At 42.1% G+C, this 20,868-nt stretch overlaps 1 protein-coding gene across 1 annotated transcript in view; it reads left to right on the top strand.

The window, feature by feature from the left end:
• Window positions 1-20,868, top strand: part of MMP2 (matrix metallopeptidase 2) — a 183,508-nt gene that overhangs the window by 40,967 nt on the left and 121,673 nt on the right. The window contains exon 5 of the mRNA XM_069216277.1: window positions 2,162-2,335. Within this exon, the coding sequence (XP_069072378.1) occupies window positions 2,162-2,335 (174 nt within the window). The remainder of the gene's footprint in view (window positions 1-2,161; window positions 2,336-20,868) is intronic.

Below are 20,868 nucleotides of genomic sequence, written 5' to 3'. Positions count from 1 at the left end.
CTTAGTTGAGAAGGCCTGGCCAGCTTCTAAACTAAGACCAAGCCCTGCAATTTGCATGTTCAAATATGGGCAAATTGAGACCTTTCCTACACAAAGACAAATTACCCACCATTCAACAAGCTAGAGAGGGATTATGGCACAATTATTGTTCCAATCTTTTGTTGATGATACTACAAATTTTCTTGGTTCCATTCACAAAAGATTTTCCTGCTTGATTGGTGATTGGTATTCCTCAGTGTGAATCCAACAGCTCATCTCTTCCCAGTTTCAGCAGGTGTCTGATAACTGATCAAATTTGATTTTGATTCATCAGCTTAATCTTTGAAATTGCACTACACAGAGGCCTGGATCATGAGGAATCTAGGATGATTTCTCATATTCATTGTAACGCTTTGAAATTGATGGACAAAGACTGGTTGGTTCTCCTTCATCTTACATACAGCACCATAGGAGGCAAGCTGTTCTATATTGCTGGTAGTCAATGGTAGAAGAGAACTTTGGCCCTCTTATTGTTTGTCTTCTGGTAATGATTAAAATTATGTTATTTTGTACCACTCAACAACAAATCAAGTTAACAAAGTGTGCAGCTGCCAAACAAGGGGTTCAGCACTGGAAGTGCACTACAGAGCATGTAAATAGCATAATAATAAAGGTTGAATATCCATGTCTTAAGTTGTTGTCTAAACTGTCTTTCCTTTTTCAGTCAACTAGTCTGCCACTAAAACAAACCTCTGAATTTGACACTGTTGTGCGTAATCTCTGCCAATATGATCCCTGGTTTGAGGTGAAATATGCTGGCTGGTGTTTTGCCACCAATTTTTTTTTTTTTTTAATCTTGTTTTTGTATATTGCACAAAACCAGAAAAACAAAATGACACTGGGATGACATGTCCATTGTAACACAGGGCATCATGACTGCTGAAGGTACATGGGCACAGAGACAACCTCTTGATTCAATCCAAGTCTTAGTCCCTCCTTTGGCTCAACGCTTTATCAAATTTCCTGGGACAGCTCATTGGCTTTGTACACTGTACGGTCAGTCTGCATACACAAGTCCAGACCCATCCTCCACTGGGACATGGAAGACAGCTCCTCACTCTCCCACACTCGGGCAGTGTCCCTCCTGGCCAATCTGGAGAGGGCTAGAGAAGAAACAGTACTCCATACGGCAAGATATACAAGTGATAATATTTAAAGGGTTCATCAGTTTATTTCTTTTACCACTATACAGTTCTGTATCATTCATTCTCTTGGGTATTTTCTGAATGCAGATAGCTTCTGGTGAAATTACCAATTCTTTCTGGTCGGAAGACATACTATACAGCAGCATCATTGCATGAAAGAGACTACACTATTACAGTCTTGGTGTGTGTCTTACTGGCAGGGCCATGGAATATGTGAAAGGGGAAAACCTAATTATGCACAATGGTGGACTAAATTATACACAAAGCAAAGGCATATTATGCAGCATAATACAGCACATTTTGTGAAAGTCTCACTTCACTATTCTGTAATTTTTGCACATAATAACACTGTCTTGGAACATATTCCCTCTTGTTAGCACAAGTTTAACACCCAAATACAGCAATAAACATATGAAAGATCAGTCAATCTTTCTGAAAGGCCTTCTATTGCGCACTACGTGTTGCAATGTTTTAGAAACTTTTGATCCATTTGAGCTACAAATTTCTTTTACTCAAAAACTTTAGATTATGCAGCAGATGATGGATTATAAAGTAAATGCAGTAAATTAATAATTATGTAGAAAACGCAGCAGCTGCAGAACCGCAATATTCCAGTAGCCCTTATTATAGGACAGAACTGAGGCTAGAAGCACTGTAGTACGTCATACAGGTTTGTGCCAGTGAAACTGCTGCTGCTTTTTCAATCGGACAAGAACATTCTGTCGTCGAACGTAGTAGTTGGTGCCGCCTTCACTGTAGTTTCCATTGTGATTTGGAGGATAATACTCATAAAGTGTAAACAAAATCAAGTGCACGTCACAATCATATATAGCAACATAGGTATTCATATGTTCTTGTTTACTGGCTCGTGTCTGTTTATGTATATTTCTGACGTGTGCCATTTACTGTAGCCTTACTTTACAGAGTAATATTTAAAAACAGATGGTATATTTGCTATTTCTTTTTTTTGTTTACAGTTGTCAAGGTAAAATTCGGAAATGCAGATGGGGAATTCTGCAAATTTCCATTCCTGTTTGGAGACAAAGAGTACAACAGTTGCACTGACTCAGGGCGCAGTGATGGCTTCCTATGGTGCTCAACCACATACAACTTTGATGCAGATGGAAAATATGGATTCTGTCCACATGAATGTAAGTCTGACATTCTGTTAGTCTTTAAACAACATTCCTCTGTGTATGCTCTCTTTGCTTCATTAAATACATTTGCTACATCAGAGGTTAGATAGTATGTTGGCACAAAGATAAGTTGGTGTTTTGCTTCATGCTATTTGGTGTTGTTATGTTTCCTTGTGTTAGAGATATTTCTGTACTGTGTGTCTGCTCTTTATATGGCCTTGCATCACTGTCAGACTTTGGTTGCTTCAGACCTTGTGCTTGAGGCCTCCATCATGGTTCAGAGTTTGATTTCTGATTGTTTGAGCTGCATCGTCAGCAGTGTAGGTGTAGTTTATATGCTGTTAACATATGAATTGCTTGTCTATATGTGTCTTATAGTGGGTAGAAATGTTTAATAATTGTTGTCAGTGGTCTTTACCAATTTGGATAAGTGCTGCCCGCGAATAATGACATACACATTGCCGGGGTATGTGTCTGGGGTAGATTATAATTTTAATGGACAAACACCATAAAGATGCAGATATTCTAGTACTTGTCAAAGAAGTGACATTTAGGCATTGTCTTTAGATAGCTGTTTAATATTAATGTATTGCCATTAGTAACTGATAGAGGCATGGTTTGCAATCAGACTGTGGGCCTGATTCTAACTTTGGAGGACGGTGTTAAACCGTCCCAAAAGTGGCGGATATACCACCTACCGTATTACGAGTCCATTATATCCTATGGAACTCGTAATACGGTAGGTGGTATATCCGCCACTTTTGGGACGGTTTAACACCGTCCTCCAAAGTTAGAATCAGGCCCTGTCACCTCATACAGAACTAAAATTAAATGTGAAGAGAGCAGAGTCCTGGGTTGAGGGCACCAATTACATTTTTGAAATAATATAATTATAAAATGCATATTTGTTATTTTAGTATGTGTCCTGGTGTGTGACCATGCACCTTCCTTAAAGGAAAACGGGATGCATTTAAAAAAAACAAAAATGAAAAGTTCTCTTTTCATTTTTTCAGAGCAGGCAGTGGTCCATGGGACCACTGGCTGCTCGGAAAAATATTTTCGATATCATTCACAAAGGGGAAGGGGTCACATGGGGAACCCTTCCCGTTTGCAAATGGGTTGGCAGCAATTTGAAATTGGTGCTAACTGTGATTGTTTTGTGACCACGTTCACGGTCACAAAACAATTATACATAGCACTGTGACTCACATTTAAGAATGGAATGCCCCTTCCTAATTGTGATTCCCAAACCAATTTTGCGATTTGGTAAATATATTACACAATTGCAAAATAGGGTTTGTACATACCGAAATGCTTTTTTCTTGTCGCAAACAGCCTGATTCTGCATAGGCGGGCCGCTCGCGACAAGAAAAAAACTACGTACATCAGGCCCTTAGATATTTGAGTGTGAACTATGGAACCAATATGATCTTTGTTGGATTCTTCGGGACCAACCTTTGATTCTTAGAACTCAGTATCCTCCAAAACAATAACTCCTATCAAGTGGCCATTCTGATGGGTCTTCACCAATGCCTGAGTACCTTTTTGATGCACTCTGCCTGATATGTTTGTAAAGCATCACGACCAAACACCCCACCAATGACCAACATTAATGGGACACTCTTTAGGTCATGTGCCAGAGAAGGACTTGAGGGTGTTTTGGAAAGAACAATCTTTTAATTCTGCTATATTAACCATCGTCATAATAAAACAGGGTATGTAGTCTCCGCCTATCACCAAAACACAACAGAGCTTCCTGTGGGGTGAGAGCCCTGATGTCCTCTGAGACATTGGACATCGAACTGAAAGAGGCTGAGCCTTTGCCCAGCAAGCCAACAGAATCAAATACCAGATTCACACCTAGAGCACCAGTCTTACTACAGATGCAAGAAGGTCAATCACTGCGACCTCCAAAGTGCCATCAGACTGAGGCAGGGCATTGCTCCTGACAGAGTTGCTTATCCAGCCTTCAGTCCAGCTTAAAATGGCCTGGCCTTCTGACCCGGCCCGGCCCTGCCAGCTGGAATCCCCAAAACATTCCTCAGTGCTGTGCAAGAATCCACCAAAATGTTTCACGACAAGTCACACCACCCTTCGTCACTTCCTCAGCCCTGAGGCATAGAACAGCCACTTTCAATCCTGAAGTCAACACCAAACATGCCTCTAAGACTTGCACAGAAGAAACCATTGATTCCAACATCAAACATCACCAAGGCATTGATCCAATATCAGCTGCCAGAGATCCTCGACACACGCCAGAAAACAATACACATTGGCCCCTGTTACAAATGGATCCCACCAATCTAGGCAACCAGGATTTTTTCAAATCACTACCAGGCTTTTTGACTTTTTATTATGAGTGAGTCTCACTACCAGAGTTTCACTCACTGTAAATTCATGGGAATTGGACTGTGTGATAACTGCCAGTATCTGCCTTTTAAAATAAGGCAGCTGTTCGCAGCTAGGGTAAGAGGCACTGGGCTGCTACATAGGATCATATGCACACATGCATGTGTGCACATGTGCAGGCTGCACATGTTAGACTAACTTCATGGGAAGCTTCCATCTGCATACAGGTAGCCTGTGGCAGAAGGGACTCTGTGAGGATAGGTGCTAACCTCAGGTAGGCCTTTTACTATCAGTGGGCCTTCATGCATAGGTCAGTAATGTTAAGTGGAAAATCTGTATTTTTTTCACTGTATTATATATAAAGGCAGAATCTGCCCTAGAGTGCAGTTTCACTTTACCTAGGCCTGCACAGTGCAGGAAGGTGTCAAACTGGGGTAAAAAGGGCATAATCAAGTTTGAACTTGCAGATCCCCATGCAGAGCATCCATATCTTATGTGACTTCAAGATTTATAATATTTCTCTCATTCCAATCCTTTTTTCAGGATTTATCATATTTCTGAATCCAGGACTTTGTCCCTCCTCTGGGCCAAGTGAATTACTTTGCTTTCCAGCACAGGTAACAAAAACCTCCCAACACAAAAGGAAGAATTACCTGAGACTGGCCCAGTTCATGGCAGAGCAAAGGGGTGTGGAGGAAATCTGCATCTGATAATTAGCTTGTACAACTGCACCTGGTATGGGACAGCCCAGGCCCACTAGTACAAAGGGGGAAGCCAGATCTCTAGAGGCAACACTGTAGTGGATCATCTTTGAGGTTTTGTGGGAAGGTAGAAGAACAGAGAAATCTTGAAGTTGTGATGTTTGATTGTCATGGAATGCTGTAAAGGAGGGATTGGGCAGCAGTGAGGGATGATGTGGCATTGCAGGATTGGCAATGGGTGTTTGGCCTCCAAATCTTTCTACCCAAATGTATAAACCGCTGCACTAGGGAGAGATTGTGGAGAACGCCATGGATCTAGAAAGCAATGGCAGAAGAAAGGGTGCCCAGCTGGAAAGAGAAGCCACCTGATGCCCTGCAAAGATGATCTAAGAACTTTGTCATGGGCTGAATGGGTCTCTCTAGGGTCAGTGGTGCTGCCCCACTAATGTCCCCTGAGGACCACTTGAAGGAAAGATCTGGACTCCACTCAGGCTTTGGGGCCTGGTGAGTGTGGGTGGGAGGCAAATCTGATGGTCGGTTGGCTCCAAACTGGTTAATTATAATGCTATTTATATTCGCCTTACCAAACTACAGCTACACTGCTTTTTTAAATATTGAGGTTTTCCATAAAGTAACACAACTGAATGAACAGTTCATACATGTGTGTTGCTACATTGTTTTTTATAAATTGTTCAAAGTAATCAAGTGTCATGCTAATAGAGTATAGAAAATAAACAATGTGGACTCATCAACTGCGGGCAGACACATTTTTGTAAAAGATGGAAAAATTATTAGCCCACAGATAAATGCAAGATAAATAGTTGAAAAAGTAAGTCTGCCTCAAGAAGCATATGGCATTTCCTGTGAGAATGATACCAATCATCCGATGAGATATCAAGTAATGAACCAGATCTAAAAGACTTAAGGCATCGTTGCCAGGAATGTACAAAAGTCTGAAGAATTAAAATTTAGTAGGGGAACTCAGAAATATATGCAGGTAAAATCTAACGAGATCTTTCATTACGTACCTAATCAAACAAGCATTTGCACAGGGATTGAAATTACGAGATGTGTGATGATTGCCTTTACCCCTGCAGCTTTTCCCTGAGAGTTTCGGGCAGGACAGTCCTGCTGATGTTTTTTGGTGGTCAAAGCTCCCCCCAAAAAAGGCACAACATGCAGAGTATGATGCGTTAATAACTGATTCCACTTGATATGTCTCTTTTTCAATTTGAAAACACAGAAAATTTGGTATTTACCACACGTCATAAGTACCTCGCCTTGAATTAATGGTAATTATTATGTGTGGTAAATACTCCTCAATATATGTTGTCCAGCCTGTGATGAGGGCCAAAGTGTTTAGTAGCATCAAAGGTCAAGCAGTTTAGAAGTTAACTGATCTATAGAAAGAGTGACAAATAATAATCTGTGCTTTTGTAATGTGCCTGACTTTGACTATGACTTAATAAATCTCCAACCTCAACCCGTAAATCAGTGGCCAGAGAAAAGAGTACAACTTTCTAAGGAATGTCTGACAAAGTATTTGGTGCCAAAGGTCAACAGTCTCCAGAAATCAACCAGCACTTAAACCAATCACTGCCTCCCTCCACTTTTTAGGCACTGTTTTTTCTGGTTTTAAGACTCTGCGCACTTTGCCACTGCTAACCAGTGCTAAAGTGCATATGCTCTCTCCCTTTAAACATGGAAACATTGGATCATACCCAATTGGATCATTTAATTTACTTATAAGTCCGTAGTAAAGTGCACCATATGTGCCCAGGGCCTGAAGATTAAATGCTACTAGTGGGCCTGCATCACTGATTGTGCCACCCACTTAAGTAGCCCCTTAACCTTGTCTCAGGCCTGCCATTGCAAGGCCTGTGTGTGCAGTTTCACTGCAAATTCGACTTGGCATTTAAAGATATTTGCCAAGTATACAACTCCCCTTTTTCTACATATAAGTCACCCCTAAGGTATGCCCTAGGTAGCCCACCTAGGGCAGGGTGCGGTGTAGGCAAAAGGCAGGACATGTACCTTTGTGGTTTCCATGTCCAGGTAGGGTAAAACTCCTAAATGTGTTTGTACACTGCCGTGAGGCCTGCTTCCTTCATAGGCTAACATTGGGGCTGCCCTCATATATTGTTTGAGTGGTAGCAGCTCATCTGAAAGTAGTAGGAAGGTCATATTTAGTATGGCCAGAATAGAGATACAAAATCCTGCTGACTGGTGAAGTTGGATTTAATATTACTATTTTAGAAATGCCACTTTTAGAAAGTGAGCATTTCTCTGCATTTAAATCCTTCAGTGCCTTAAAATCCATGTCTGGCTGGGTTTAGTTGACAGCTTTCTTGTGCATTCACTCAGACACACCCCAAACACAGGTTACTCAGTCTCACTTGCATACATCTGCATTTTGAATGGGTCGTCCTGGGCTGGGAGGGTGGGGCGGCCTGGCGCTTGCATGTCAAAGGACAGTAGTCTGCCCTCACACAAAAGACTGCCACACCCCCTACTGGGACCCTGGCAGACAGGATTTATCTGAAAAGGGACCTTGTGCACTTCTAAGCCACTCTTTGAAGTCTTCCCCACTTCAAAGGCACATTTGGGTATTTAAACAGGGCCTCGGACCCTACTAATTCAGACACTTCCTGGAGAAGAAACTTGAACCAGAACCTGCATCCTGCCAAGAAGAACTGCCTGGCTGCCCAAAGGACTCAATTGTCTGCTTTTTGTGAAGGACTGCGGCCTTGCTGTTGCCCTGCTGCCTTGCTGCTCTCTGGCTGAGGTGAAAAAGTGCTCTCCATGGGCTTCGATAGAGCTTGCCTCCTGTTCCCTGAAGTCTCAGGACCAAAAAGACTTCATCTCTACAAGAAGGACTCTTTGTGCGGCGAAATTCTAAGCACAGCCTGCCAGAAACGATGCACAGCCTGCGCCGTGGTGAACAATTCACTGCTCCCTGATCTGGAGTGATGCAGCCCGACTTCGCATCAAGAAGGTCGACGCAGCGCAAGCGTAGCGACCGGAAATTCAATGCACGGCCAACCGGATCGGTGCACAGCCAAGCCGGAATGACGCCGCCCGACTTCCAGAGAGAAATCAACGCAGTGCCTGCCGTACAGTAGAAAATTCGATGCAATGCCCACCGAATCGATGCAGCTCCTGTGACTTCATTCTGCCAGCTCAGGAAATCCATGCACCATCCCCAGGGCGTCCGAAAACCCCGCAACCCAAATAAGATCCACGACCGAGCGCCGGATATCGATGCACAGCCGTCACTGCGTGAAAACTAAACGACACATCGCCGTGTGTGGCCCGAGAAATCAACACACACCCCTTTGTTTCCACTCATCTCCTCCTCTGAAGTTCTTTGTGGAGATTTTGCATGCAAACCAGGGACTTTGTGCTTGAAAGAGACTTTGATTGCTTTTAAAAGACTTAAGACACTTTGGCCCTCATTACGACCCTGGCGGTATAGAACCGCCAGGGCCGCGGGACGCGGTGGCACCGCCGACAGGCCGGCGGTGCCCCGCGGGGCATTCTGACCGCGGCGGCTTAGCCGCGGTCAGTAAAGGGAAACCGGCGGTCTCCCGCCGGTTTTCCCGCTGCCCCCAGAAATCCTCCAAGCCGGCGCAGCTTGCTGCGCCGGCTTGGGGATTCCGACTCCCCCTCCCGCCATCCAGTTCCTGGCGGTTCTCCCGCCGGGAACCGGATGGCGGGAGGGGGAGTCTCGGGGCCCCTGGGGGCCCCTGCAGTGCCCATGCCAATGGCATGGGCACTGCAGGGGCCCCCGTAAGAGGGCCCCTACAAGTATTTCACTGTCTGCTTGGCAGACAGTGAAATACGCGACGGGTGCAAATGCACCCGTCGCACCTTCCCACTCCGCCGGCTCGATTACGAGCCGGCATCCTCGTGGGAAGGTCGTTTTCCCCTGGGCTGGCGGGCGGCCTTTTGGCGGCCGCCCGCCAGCCCAGGGGAAAACTTGAAATACCCGCCGCGGTCTTTTGACCGCGGCGCGGTATTTTGGATGGCGGAATTCTGGCGGGCGGCCTCCGCCGCCCGCCAGAATCAGAATGAGGGCCTTTATATCACTTTTATAGTGATATCTCAACATATACTTATTGCATTTTAATTGTGTTGACCTGCATTTATCCAGATAAATATTTTTCTAAACACTGTGTGGTGTATTTTTGTGGTGCTATACTGTGTTGCTGTATGATTTATTGCACAAATACTTTACACATTGCCTTCTAAGTTAAGCCTGACTGCTCAGTGCCAAGCTACCAGAGGGTGGGCACAGAATAATTTGGATTGTGTGTGACTTATCCTGACTAGAGTGAGGGTCCTTGCTTGGACAGGGGATAACCTGACTGCCAACCAAAGACCCCAATTCTAACACTGGCCCATTAGAGTGTTATTCCTGAGAGACAGCCAATGAACCAATGAAGGAATGATTAGTTTCCAGATTGTTACAGTCTCGCAGGGATCATGCGTTTCAATTAGCTTTGAGCTTGAGACACAAAAGTTCAGCTGTTGCCAAACCTATTGTGTGAAGGCACAATACTTTCACACATCACTTGCACATTAGTTGTACATATCATTAGATTGAACCATTAATGGTTAATGTCATTTAATCTGCCATAGAGGCTCACTGAGCTATGTGTACAACATTAGATGCCATCCAGTAACAATAATTTAGATATGAGTCCGAGAATCCTAGTTACCACGCTGTCCATCCAAGAACTGACATTTATGTAGAAGCTTAACTCTTTCCAGTATAAGTATCTTAAGGCAACTCTCTGTCAACTTATACAGGTTCATGGAAAAAATATTACACTTTGAGTCATCTCAAAGCCACATTAATCTCTTGGCCATAAGATTTTAAAATATTGTTTGTTCCTGGATAATCCTCACTGACTCAGAGGTTGTGTGGGGGAGGACTGCCAGGAATACCAATCACCATTCCTCAAGTCTGCATCTGTATGGCCCTTTCCATCATTTTGTCTAACCGCTGGCTTCTAAGTATGGCCTTCTGTACCACAGAGTTTGCTGTTTTAGAAGCCCTCCAAAACTCGTCTCTTGCACTTCTTGTAGTCTGCACCTTTCCCAGATGCCTGGGAGCCTCATTACATAAAGTGAGAACTGCAAGGACTAAATTAAGATACGATTTATGCCACAGAGCTTGAGCAGATCTATTTTACCACCGTAGACAGTGGTAAATTGTTTCTTTAAAGGCATGGCTATTTTGTGTTGAAATGTTGCAGCATTTGTTGACAAGTCCAAAGTTAGCAAATTAATATAATGTAATAACATAGACAAAGCAACATAACACAATTAAAACATAACAAGGCACATCACAAAAATCAGAAAAAGCATCACAACAACTGAGGTGCAGCTAAATCACCTTGTAATAATTCAATACAAAAACAATGCAGCACAATAAACAAGAGAACCCATCACCACAACAACAAAATGGCACACAAAAAATGTGCACAATGGTTATTGGAACACATTGGTACCTCAAAAATCTTATTTTCATAATATGGTGGCAAATGGTGTTTGAAGCAAGGACTGTTAAATAACCACCAAGGAAATGAAATAGTGTTAGTGAAAAAATGATTTGTGATCCATCCTTTAAAGCATATACCAGGATGTCAATCTCTTTAGTATTTAGAGCTGTGAAAAAATGTCTCTCATGAAGTTGTAGTTCATCTCTGAAGCACTGGCACAGAATAGGAGTGCACGTAGCCGATGCTTACAGAGAAAACTGACTAAAGCCTTTTGTGCAAGATTGACAACTTCTTCCACGCTTTTCAGCATTTTGTAGGTATGGGGCTTGTCAAGACCTTTTCATTTGACTAAAATGATATCCATAAAACACCCCTACTTATAGGGGCTTTCAGTCAGCCCTCTTCATCAATAGTTTTTTCTTTGCGTCGTTCACTTTTTGTTTTGTCAACTACAGCTGGCAGCATGGGCCAACGGGTCAGCCCACTTCAGCCATTGGCTATCTTCACTGTGACAATTGGCATTCTTACCTTTCACAAGGAGCACATCACACACAAGTTTGTTCCTGTAAATGTAATTGTCTACTATGTCAATGTGTGCATTTCCAGTCTGGCATTAGGAAAAACTGCTTATCTGGAAAATATATATATAAATGTATCTATATATGTGTGTGTGTGTGTGTGTGTGTGCACGTGCACACACACACTGACACACAAATAAAGTTTTGGGGTGAACCATCTAGTGGGAGCTTAGAAAAAAGGTGGGATTTTTAAATGTGCTATAGCAAAAATGGCTGACTGGAATTACACCAAATTTGGCTGAAAGTTAGATCTTGGTCCAGGAAGTACGCTTTTTGTGATTTAGTATAAATTGGTTCTGTAGTTTTTGAGAAATTAAGGTTCAAAATATTTGTATTGGTATGTGAGAGTTTCTTGAGAGTGCTCTGGTTGAGTGAGTTAGAAAACTGAGCCGTATGACTAGTTGAAGGGGCTTCTTGCCCATCGTGCTCTGACAGGAGCGAGAGGCTCCCACGAGTCCTGTGGGAGCTTGTGCTCTGATTGGATGGCAGCAACATGAAGAGAAATGTTGAGGCAGCCATTTGAGAACATGAGGACTCAGTCTTCGTATTCTGAATATTAAAAAAAAGTATAAATGGGCAGGGTAGGGCTACCCTGACCGCCTGGATCATGTGGGGCTCTCTCAGAGGATCCACCCCTTGGCCTAAATGAAAAAAAAGAAAAAAATATATTTTGGGGATTAATCCCATGGTTTTTCCATGTGAGCCAGCGAGGCGTGGCTCTCATGGGTCTCCCCTGGGAGTAAATCCATATATATAAAAAATGGCAGTGCGTGATGGAAGGGTAGGCTAGATCATATGGCCAGCCGCATGCCATGTTCAGTTGAAGGCCTTGGGGGGCGGATGGGGAGTTGCCTTCCCAAACCTTCATCATACACAGCCGTATGTCACTCGTGGCAGGGGTTGGCTACCTGTGGGTGCTGGATGGATGGCGTACCCTGCACCACGCATGGCAGTGAATCGGCTTCCTGTGGTGGTGAATGCAGGGTCTGTGGCCAACCGCATGCTGCACAGGGCTAAAGACCGTGCACGGCGTAAGGTTATCTTCACGTATCATATTGAAATATTACTTTACGAAAAAAAAAACTAGAAATTCACATAAAAAAACAAAGGTTAAAGTAACGTTATATGTAGGAATTGTATTTATATCTTACTTTACATTAAAACAAACCTTAGAAATTCACTGAAAAAATCAAAGGCTGAAATTCACCATTTATAGTTGTGTTAAGTAACCATACCTTGTGCAGTAAAGTAACTATAATTTGCGCCCGCGACATACACTTTGTCATATTAATTCACACCTGGCATGTTTTATGACATCATTGATAACATCACTGCAACATTTGAAATTACATCATTCATGACAAAACTGTGCATGGCGGTGGCATGAGTCACAGTTACTTTACTGCACAAGTTATAGTTACTTGACCTATCTATAAGTTGTGAATTACAGTGTTTTTTTTAGCTTAAGACAGTATGGCCCTCATTCTGACCTTGGCGGGCGGCGGAGGCCGCCCGCCAAAGTCCCGCCGTCAGGTTACCGTTCCGCGGTCGAAAGACCGCGGCGGTAATTCTGACTTTCCCGCTGGGCTGGCGGGCGGTCGCCTTCAGACCACCAGCCAGCCCAGCGGGAAAGAGGCTTCCACGATGAAGCCGGCTCGGAATCGAGCCGGCGGAGTGGAAGCTGTGCGACGGGTGCAGTTGCACCCGTCGCGTATTTCACTGTCTGCGCAGCAGACAGTGAAATACATGTAGGGGCCCTCTTACGGGGGCCCCTGCAATGCCCATGCCAGTGGCATGGGCACTGCAGGGGCCCCCAGGGGCCCCGCGCCCCCCCCCTACCGCCATCCGGATCTCGGCGGTCCGACCGCCGGGATCTGGATGGCGGTAGGGGGGGTCGGAATCCCCGCGGCGGTGCAGCAAGCTGCGCCGCCGCGGAGGATTCAATGGGGCCGCGGTACACTGGCGGGACCCCGCCAGTGGTGCCGGTCCGACCGCGGCTTTACCGCCGCGGTCGGAATCCCCATTGGAGCACCGCCGGCCTGTCGGCGGTGCTCCCGCGGTCCTCCGCCCTGGCGGTCAAAGACCGCCAGGGTCAGAATGACCACCTATGTTTTAACTGCCATTTCCACCTAACGTCCCTTTAACTTTTTCTGTGAAGAAAAAAAATACATACCTATATACACACATATATAGATAGATAGATAGATAGATAGATAGATAGATAGATAGATAGATAGATAGATAGATAGATAGATAGATAGATAGATAGATAGATAGATAGACAGACAGATAGATAGATAGATAGATACTTTGTGATAGAGGCTTTCAGCCAGTTCTCTTCATTCACTGGTCTGTTAGTATGTCATTCACAATTTTGTTCTGCTCACCACATAATGAAATATGGGTTAATTGGCCAGCCCACTTCAGCCATTGGGTTACCTCTCTTTGACTGACTGTATTTTGCTCTTTTGCAATGTGTGTTTCCAAACAAAAAGTAGTTCCTTTTAACAGTTTAACAGCATCACTTTACGGCAATGTCAAAGGTGTAAGCCAACTGCAGGCCTAGTACCTTTGCAATGCTTGTTGCTTATGTGATGTTTAGCCAGAAATCTCTGAAACCAATTTGCTTTTTCTTTACCAAGTGGTGTCATCTACATTTAGGAATTTCTTTGATCACGTCATTGGCTGTATTCTGTATTTAAGTTTATGGGCGGCAAAAAATAATATTTATAATAATATGCAATAAAAACTTGAAATACTTTGTTTACATTGAAGGGGTCCAGTGTCGAATTGTAATGACATGGGGATTGTCGAGTACCTTATTTTGTATATCATTTAGAATTATGGGTTTATGAGAAGCAACATTGGACTTAGGTCCTATATGGTTTGAACAAATAAATGTTTAAACCACAAATGTTATTTTTGTAAATACTGCCAGAGAAACTGCTGGGAGTAGATTAAATAAAGAATGATTTATAAAAAGAAGAATGTCAAAAGTTGTAAGCCAACGGCTGGCCTAATAGCTTTGCCAATGCTTGATGCTTATTTGATGTTTAGCCAGAAATCTCTGAGACCAATTTGATTTTTTTTTTACCAAGGGGCGTCATCTACATTTAGGAATTTCTTTGATCACGTCATTGCCCCTATTTTGTATTTAGGTTTATGGGCGGCAAAAAATAATATTTATAAGAATGTGCAATGAAAACTGGAAATACTTTGTTTACATTGAAGGGGTCCAGAGTTGAATTGGAATACCATGGGGATTGCTAAGTACCTTATTTTGCATATCATTTAGAAATATGGGTTTATGAGAAGCAACATTGGACTTAAGTCCCATATAGTTTGAACAAATAAATGTTTAAACCACAAATGTTATTTTTGTAAATACTGCCAGAGAAACAGCTGGGAGTAGATTAAATAAAGAATGATTTATAAAAGGAAGAATAATGTTTATAGCTTTCCAGATGTCTATGATTTGAGTTTCAAAGCAGATACACAATGCTTCTGAATAGGTTGTGTTGCTGAAACATCATTGCATTTTGATAGTGATCCAGCACTGGGCCCTATCTTTGAATCTGGTGTTCGATTAATCTTTCTTATCTGTTGCCAAGGATGATGAGACAATGTTTCAAATTATTCAAACTAATTACAGTGTAACTCAATGCGCACACATTCAATTCCAGAGACCAACTTAAAGTTCAACAGGCTTTATTTCAGACTCAAAGTCAAACTTACATATACGAGTCTCAAAATCATAGTACGTAGTATAAAAGTACAGAATAACCAAAGGATAATGAAAAGTTGCACAATATGGAACTAAACTAGCATATAAAATACCACCAACTCAATAGAGATAATGCAGAAAGTAAGGAAAAGCATTTGATGCATTAAATTTGAATCCAAGTTTTCCTGCCTAAACATTTGATCTAAAATTCAAAGTATGCTAATATTCTATGGGGTTCAAAAAGAAAAGTGGTCTGCAAGACATAACTTCTGCATACGTTTCCATCAAGAGAGGCATGAAGCCACATAAGAATTTAAAGTTCGAGAGATGTATTTCAGTGAGGGCCGCTCTCAGCAAAGGACAGAGGGAATCTGAATCTTACCGCTAACCAAACCACGCTTAAATCTTGACTCTTCCAAAGGTGCCCTTACAGGTGAATACCATTCCTAGTTCAAAAACATAACCTCAAATTGCAAGTTGTTCATTGACACTTTCGTCTTCTGAAAGCTTCAGCACTGGACCTGGGTACATTCTCGCGCTTTGGAATTTCACAGGAGTTACAGCTGCCATTCAAGGATACTTCTCCTGTCCTTGATAAGCATTCCTCCTGGCTTTTTTTTTATCTTCCTGCATAATGAGCTCATATTACATTGGTCCCAGTCCTGACACCTACAGCTTTAGGAAAACAAACAGAAAGCAAACTTCACATTGAAGGTTAGAACACAAGAAAAAAGATAGGGCTTCACTCTGGCCAAGCTAATTAGACATGAATACACTTTTCAGGTTAAATGAATTCTATATGTCTCGCATGTCAAAATATAGAATGATTATAAAGAAAAATGTTTCTAAAATACTATAACATAAACATTCTTTTAAAACGATGATGAAATATGGCATGCATGAAACATTATATTTATCTGTGCACTTTACTCATATGTATTGCAGTGCATCATGTTAAATGAAATTGTCTCTTCATGTTATATAGAAAAATAACCCACCCTTACTTTTCATGTTTTAAGACTCGTAATGGCACAGCCATGGTACACTCTTTCAATAGTAAAGTAAACCGTACATTAGCTTGTTTATATTAATGGATCAACATTTTTGCCCTTTATTTAAAACAATGAGACATCACAGTGTGCCCGCAGAAATTATTATCTACAGGCTTTTAGCTTAGGTTTTCTTCTTATTACATAGTTTCTAATCAGGTGTTTATTGTTACGGCCATAAACACTTAAGAACAGGACTTAGTAGGTCGAGCCAGCCAGAGAGCACAGGTTGTCTGGCTACAAATGACCTAGACTTACCTAGAACTTACAGAAGCTTACAGGCCACCCATTGCTGACAAATGGTCGGCTTTACCGTCACTCTCATTCGCTTGCTTTTTATTCAATGACTTTCCTTATCTGAACTTGTCTATCTTCTGTATGTCCCTCCCCTGGAAGACAGCTTCTTTACCATTTCTCTGATTGGCTGGCTTCTAACCTTCCACTTCTCACTTTAAAAAAAACACTTTTTTCTTTATGCTTAAGCACTCTGTAAGAGTGCATGGACGTTCCAGCTGTCTCCGATTTGTGTGCTTCACTCCACCCTGCACTCTATTTTTGTCTCCCTTGTGTTGCAAACTCTTTAGTGTGCTTCTTGCTCAACAAACTCCCTCCTTTCCCTGCCCCTGTGCTCCCTCATGCGCTGCTGCTTTTCCTCTACCCCTGCCCACTCCCTGTTTATTTCCTATACCAGCTCCTCTGTTGTCACCCAAACCCGCCATCTTTTTGTTTGTGTTGTATTTTCCCCCCTTTGGAAGGACCATGCAGCAAGTAGCTTCCAGCCCCTGTGCCTTATAAGAAAAATCACTTTTGCTATACTTCCTTCTCATTTTTCTGTAGTTACGGATCCATCTCGGCTTGGTAATTTTTTTTTAAAAAGAGCCTAATTCATTTTTAAGGCGCATACATGTTATGATATAGCACCTATAAAACGATGTGCTGCATCATCGCACATTGTTTTGCATTGGTTCTCTTTTCTACTTTTGGACATGCTGCACAGCATCTTGTTGATACTGTACACTACTGCCAAAAGCATTGGCAAAGCCAATAGCTTGCAAAAACAAAATCTAGTGGTTTTGCAAATGCTTGTTTTTATATTTCTCGTGGTCCAATTTACAAAGAACCTGCAAAAGGGTAGACACCTACTATTCATAAAATCCTTCAAGAGCACACATGGAAATCGGTAAAAACTTTAGATTTTGATACATAATCCATGACACCACAACAACCCCACCCCCAGACCTCTGCCTCCTTCCTGCAGCATGCAACCCCTCCATCCCCGGCACCCACCAAGAGAGTATAGTATGGATAGGAGTCATTGCTCTGTGTAGAAATGGCCACCATCTTGCTCCTGTTTACCATGTCAAATTCACCCTGTGGCTTCCCTCAATTGAATTGACTGCTAACTTTCCGTTGGTGCTTCTCGTATTTTTGTTTGGTCCTCTGCCTGACACTGTATGGAAAGAAAATGCCCTTAATTCCACAAGGGTTTTCATATTCACTTTATTTTGCAGGGTCACTACCAGTGAGAAACACACTGTTTCGCATCTTTACCAAAATCTCCATATGTGCCAATTATGCCTAAGTGGCCGATTTTGCATATTAATAAATGCACTTAATGAATGTTAAAAAAAACTGTAAATTACATTCTATGAAAAATATTTTCTTGTAATGTATTCTTGTAAATTGCACTTATTTTAGCTCGTAGGTAAATGTTAGGTACTTCAAAGAAAGGTGTGTGGATTGGGCCTCTTGTGAGCACTTTAATTCCACACCCCCTGGTGTTAAAACTGTCACTGTATAGGGGACGTCAGCACAGTTGAAGAACAGTACTGCAAGGGGAGCCTTTCCAGTCTGTGTCTGCAGCAGCAACATGCAGTAGGAGAAATGAAGCTCAGGGTACGTACAAAATTGCCAAAGCTCTGAAGCACCAAAATGCACCAGAAACATCTCGAAAGTTGAAGTGTATCTCTTTTTTCTGTTCTTATAGTGGAAATCAATAGTACCCATCACACTGGTTGGCCCCTCATACAGTAGACCGGTGTAGGACGTTGCTAACAAACCATTGTGAATCCATGATCTGCATGTAACCACAGGGGACAATTTCATCACTGACAAATACTAAACTGTACAAAAGAAAGGCCAGTTAGATGTAGCTTTCAACTAGTGGAGCAGCGTCTAAGTAGTAAACAAGTATTTGAATACACACTAAAAAGTTAATTGTATCTAAGTTCATGAATAATAGATTAATACTCATTTAAATGCTCTCGGAATGATGAAAAGCTAGGCTTGCCCTGCCAATATTCAAAACTATTTGGCGCAGACAGAAAACAGTCTATCTAACGAGAAGCAGAGGAATAGAGCTGGAAACGCACCATGGCTTGAGGTTGCTCAGTAGGACTCTATCAGGACCAGAAAGGCAGGTTTACACTCTGTGGATGCGCGTGCATTTTTTGCATAATACCATTCAAACATCACTTTGGCCACATGTCTCCGATGGTGGAAGTTAGTCTTTAGAAGAGTCTTACAAGAATAAACAAGGTCTCTAATTTACTGTTCTTTGTGTAGGTGGCGTTTAAAACTCTGTCCTTATTTCTTTGGTAAAGGTCTTCCATGAGAGCAAAGTGCTAGGGGTCTTTTCTCAACGTCAAAAAGCTTAAGCAAATGCAGAGATTGAAGGAATAAGATGTGTCATCTTTTTCAACATTCAAATATGATTTATTTATGATTTTATGCACTGCTACACTTACCTTATAAGGTGTGTTTTACATTATGAGAGTGCAAAATGTCTCCTGGTTCCCGAAATACATGTAAGCATACTAAACAATAAGGTAGATAGAGAAAGTGAAACATGAATGTACAAGAGATCGGTGCAAGTCCCCTGGGGCTGGGTGCAGACGAGAAGCAAGAACAGTGAAACAAAAAAAGGAAAAAGTTATCTTCAGCTCTTGGTGAAAATGAACTTGGGGGCACATGTATGAACATTTGGAATTGCGATTTCCTAATTATGATTCCATGCGAATTGCAATTAGGAAATCACAATTTGAAATGTAAGAAACTCCACTGAGTTTCTTTTGGGGTCAGCAGACCACCATGTCTGTGATTGCTTTTAAATGAAGCAATCTTTTTTTTTAAACGCAGCCCGTTTTCCTTAAAGGAAAATGTGATGCGTTAAAAAAGAAACAAATGAAATGTTTCAGCTTCATTTTTAGGTAGAGCATAGCAGTGTGAAAGCGCTGATTTCCAATGAGTTGGTATGCATCTGGGCTTTTAACCACACTCACCGCAACCCCATCACTATTACTCGTTCATGGACTTGCTTTTCAAAAATCCTTTGTTTTCATTGGTAACTGCTTTATGCTTGTCCCGCCGTAGGGCGGTTTAGTTACCACCTTGGCCATTGACCCTGTTACATGGATAATTGCACTTTTGTCGATAACTTTGACTGTGAGCAAACTTCTTTTCCTTTTTGTCTCTCTTTTTGCGCTCACAGAAGCACTTTGAATTGGACCGCTTATGTCAACTGTTATACTTTTTACTTTCAGTTTGCGTGGCCAGAAAAGTCCAGTTAGGAATTTACAACGCTAATAGCTCTACCTTGAGCAAAAGCGTGACCCATTGCACTGCAAATGCTTGTTTAAGAGTAGGCAGTGGTCCGTAGGATCACTGTCTGCTGTTGAAAAACGTTTTTTGCATGCAATCACAAAAAGGAAGGGGTCCTTTAGGGATCCCTTCCCCTTTGTGAATGGGATAACACCAATTTAAAATTGGTGCTAACTGTGCTTGTTTTGAGACTGCATTCACGGTCACAAAACAATCATACATACTATACAGATTTGTTTTAGGAAGGGAAGCCTTGAACATGCCCCTTCCTAATATCAATTCACTAATCGCTATTTCCGTAACAAGTTACTGAATCAGTTTAGGCTTTGTGCATTCCAAAAAGCATTTTTCTAGTCGCAAACAGGCCAATTGTATGAATCGGGCCATTTGCAATAGGAAAATGCTTTGTACATGTGGTCCTAAGTGTTAAAGTGAGTACAGAACTGTAGTGTTTTCGTTTCTGTTCGGACAGGGCCAGTGCTTTCCTGGCATCTGAGATCCTTTGGGAGTAAGTTCCGAAAAGAGGGAGCAGCCTCATAAATACAGCTGAACATTGATTGATCCAGTGACGTCCTATAATTTAATCAATGTAATCTATATTGATTAATATTGTTATTATCATCAGTGTAACTAGGAGAATAATCTTATAACTATAATACTTGTTTTGCATTCTAAAACCGTAATCTGTTTCATGTAAATTATAATTTCACATCGGGAACTAGGAGATGGCCAGCAGCTTCTCATCAGTGTTCTGGGAAAACCCGAGTTGTGTTTGCAGTATTCATCAAAGTAGCTGCTTTTACCATTAAAGATACTACAGTATTAGTGCCTCTAAACATCTGGGCTTTTGGAAGCTGCTTCATGCATAGGATTCACTGGCCAGGGTGCAAACACAAATGGCAATTTATTCGAAAATTCTTCAACAATAACATCCTGTTGAACTATTGCTTGTGGTTTGATTTTTCATCTGCTGCAGCGTACATGGAACCACTCCAAGGGAAATCTGGTCAAGGAAGGATCCAAGAATTCAAAACAGAAGA

The sequence above is a fragment of the Pleurodeles waltl genome, chromosome 12 (genome assembly GCF_031143425.1).
Source record: "Pleurodeles waltl isolate 20211129_DDA chromosome 12, aPleWal1.hap1.20221129, whole genome shotgun sequence".
NCBI lineage: Eukaryota > Metazoa > Chordata > Amphibia > Caudata > Salamandridae > Pleurodeles > Pleurodeles waltl.
This window is presented reverse-complemented; position numbering and strand designations above follow the sequence as displayed.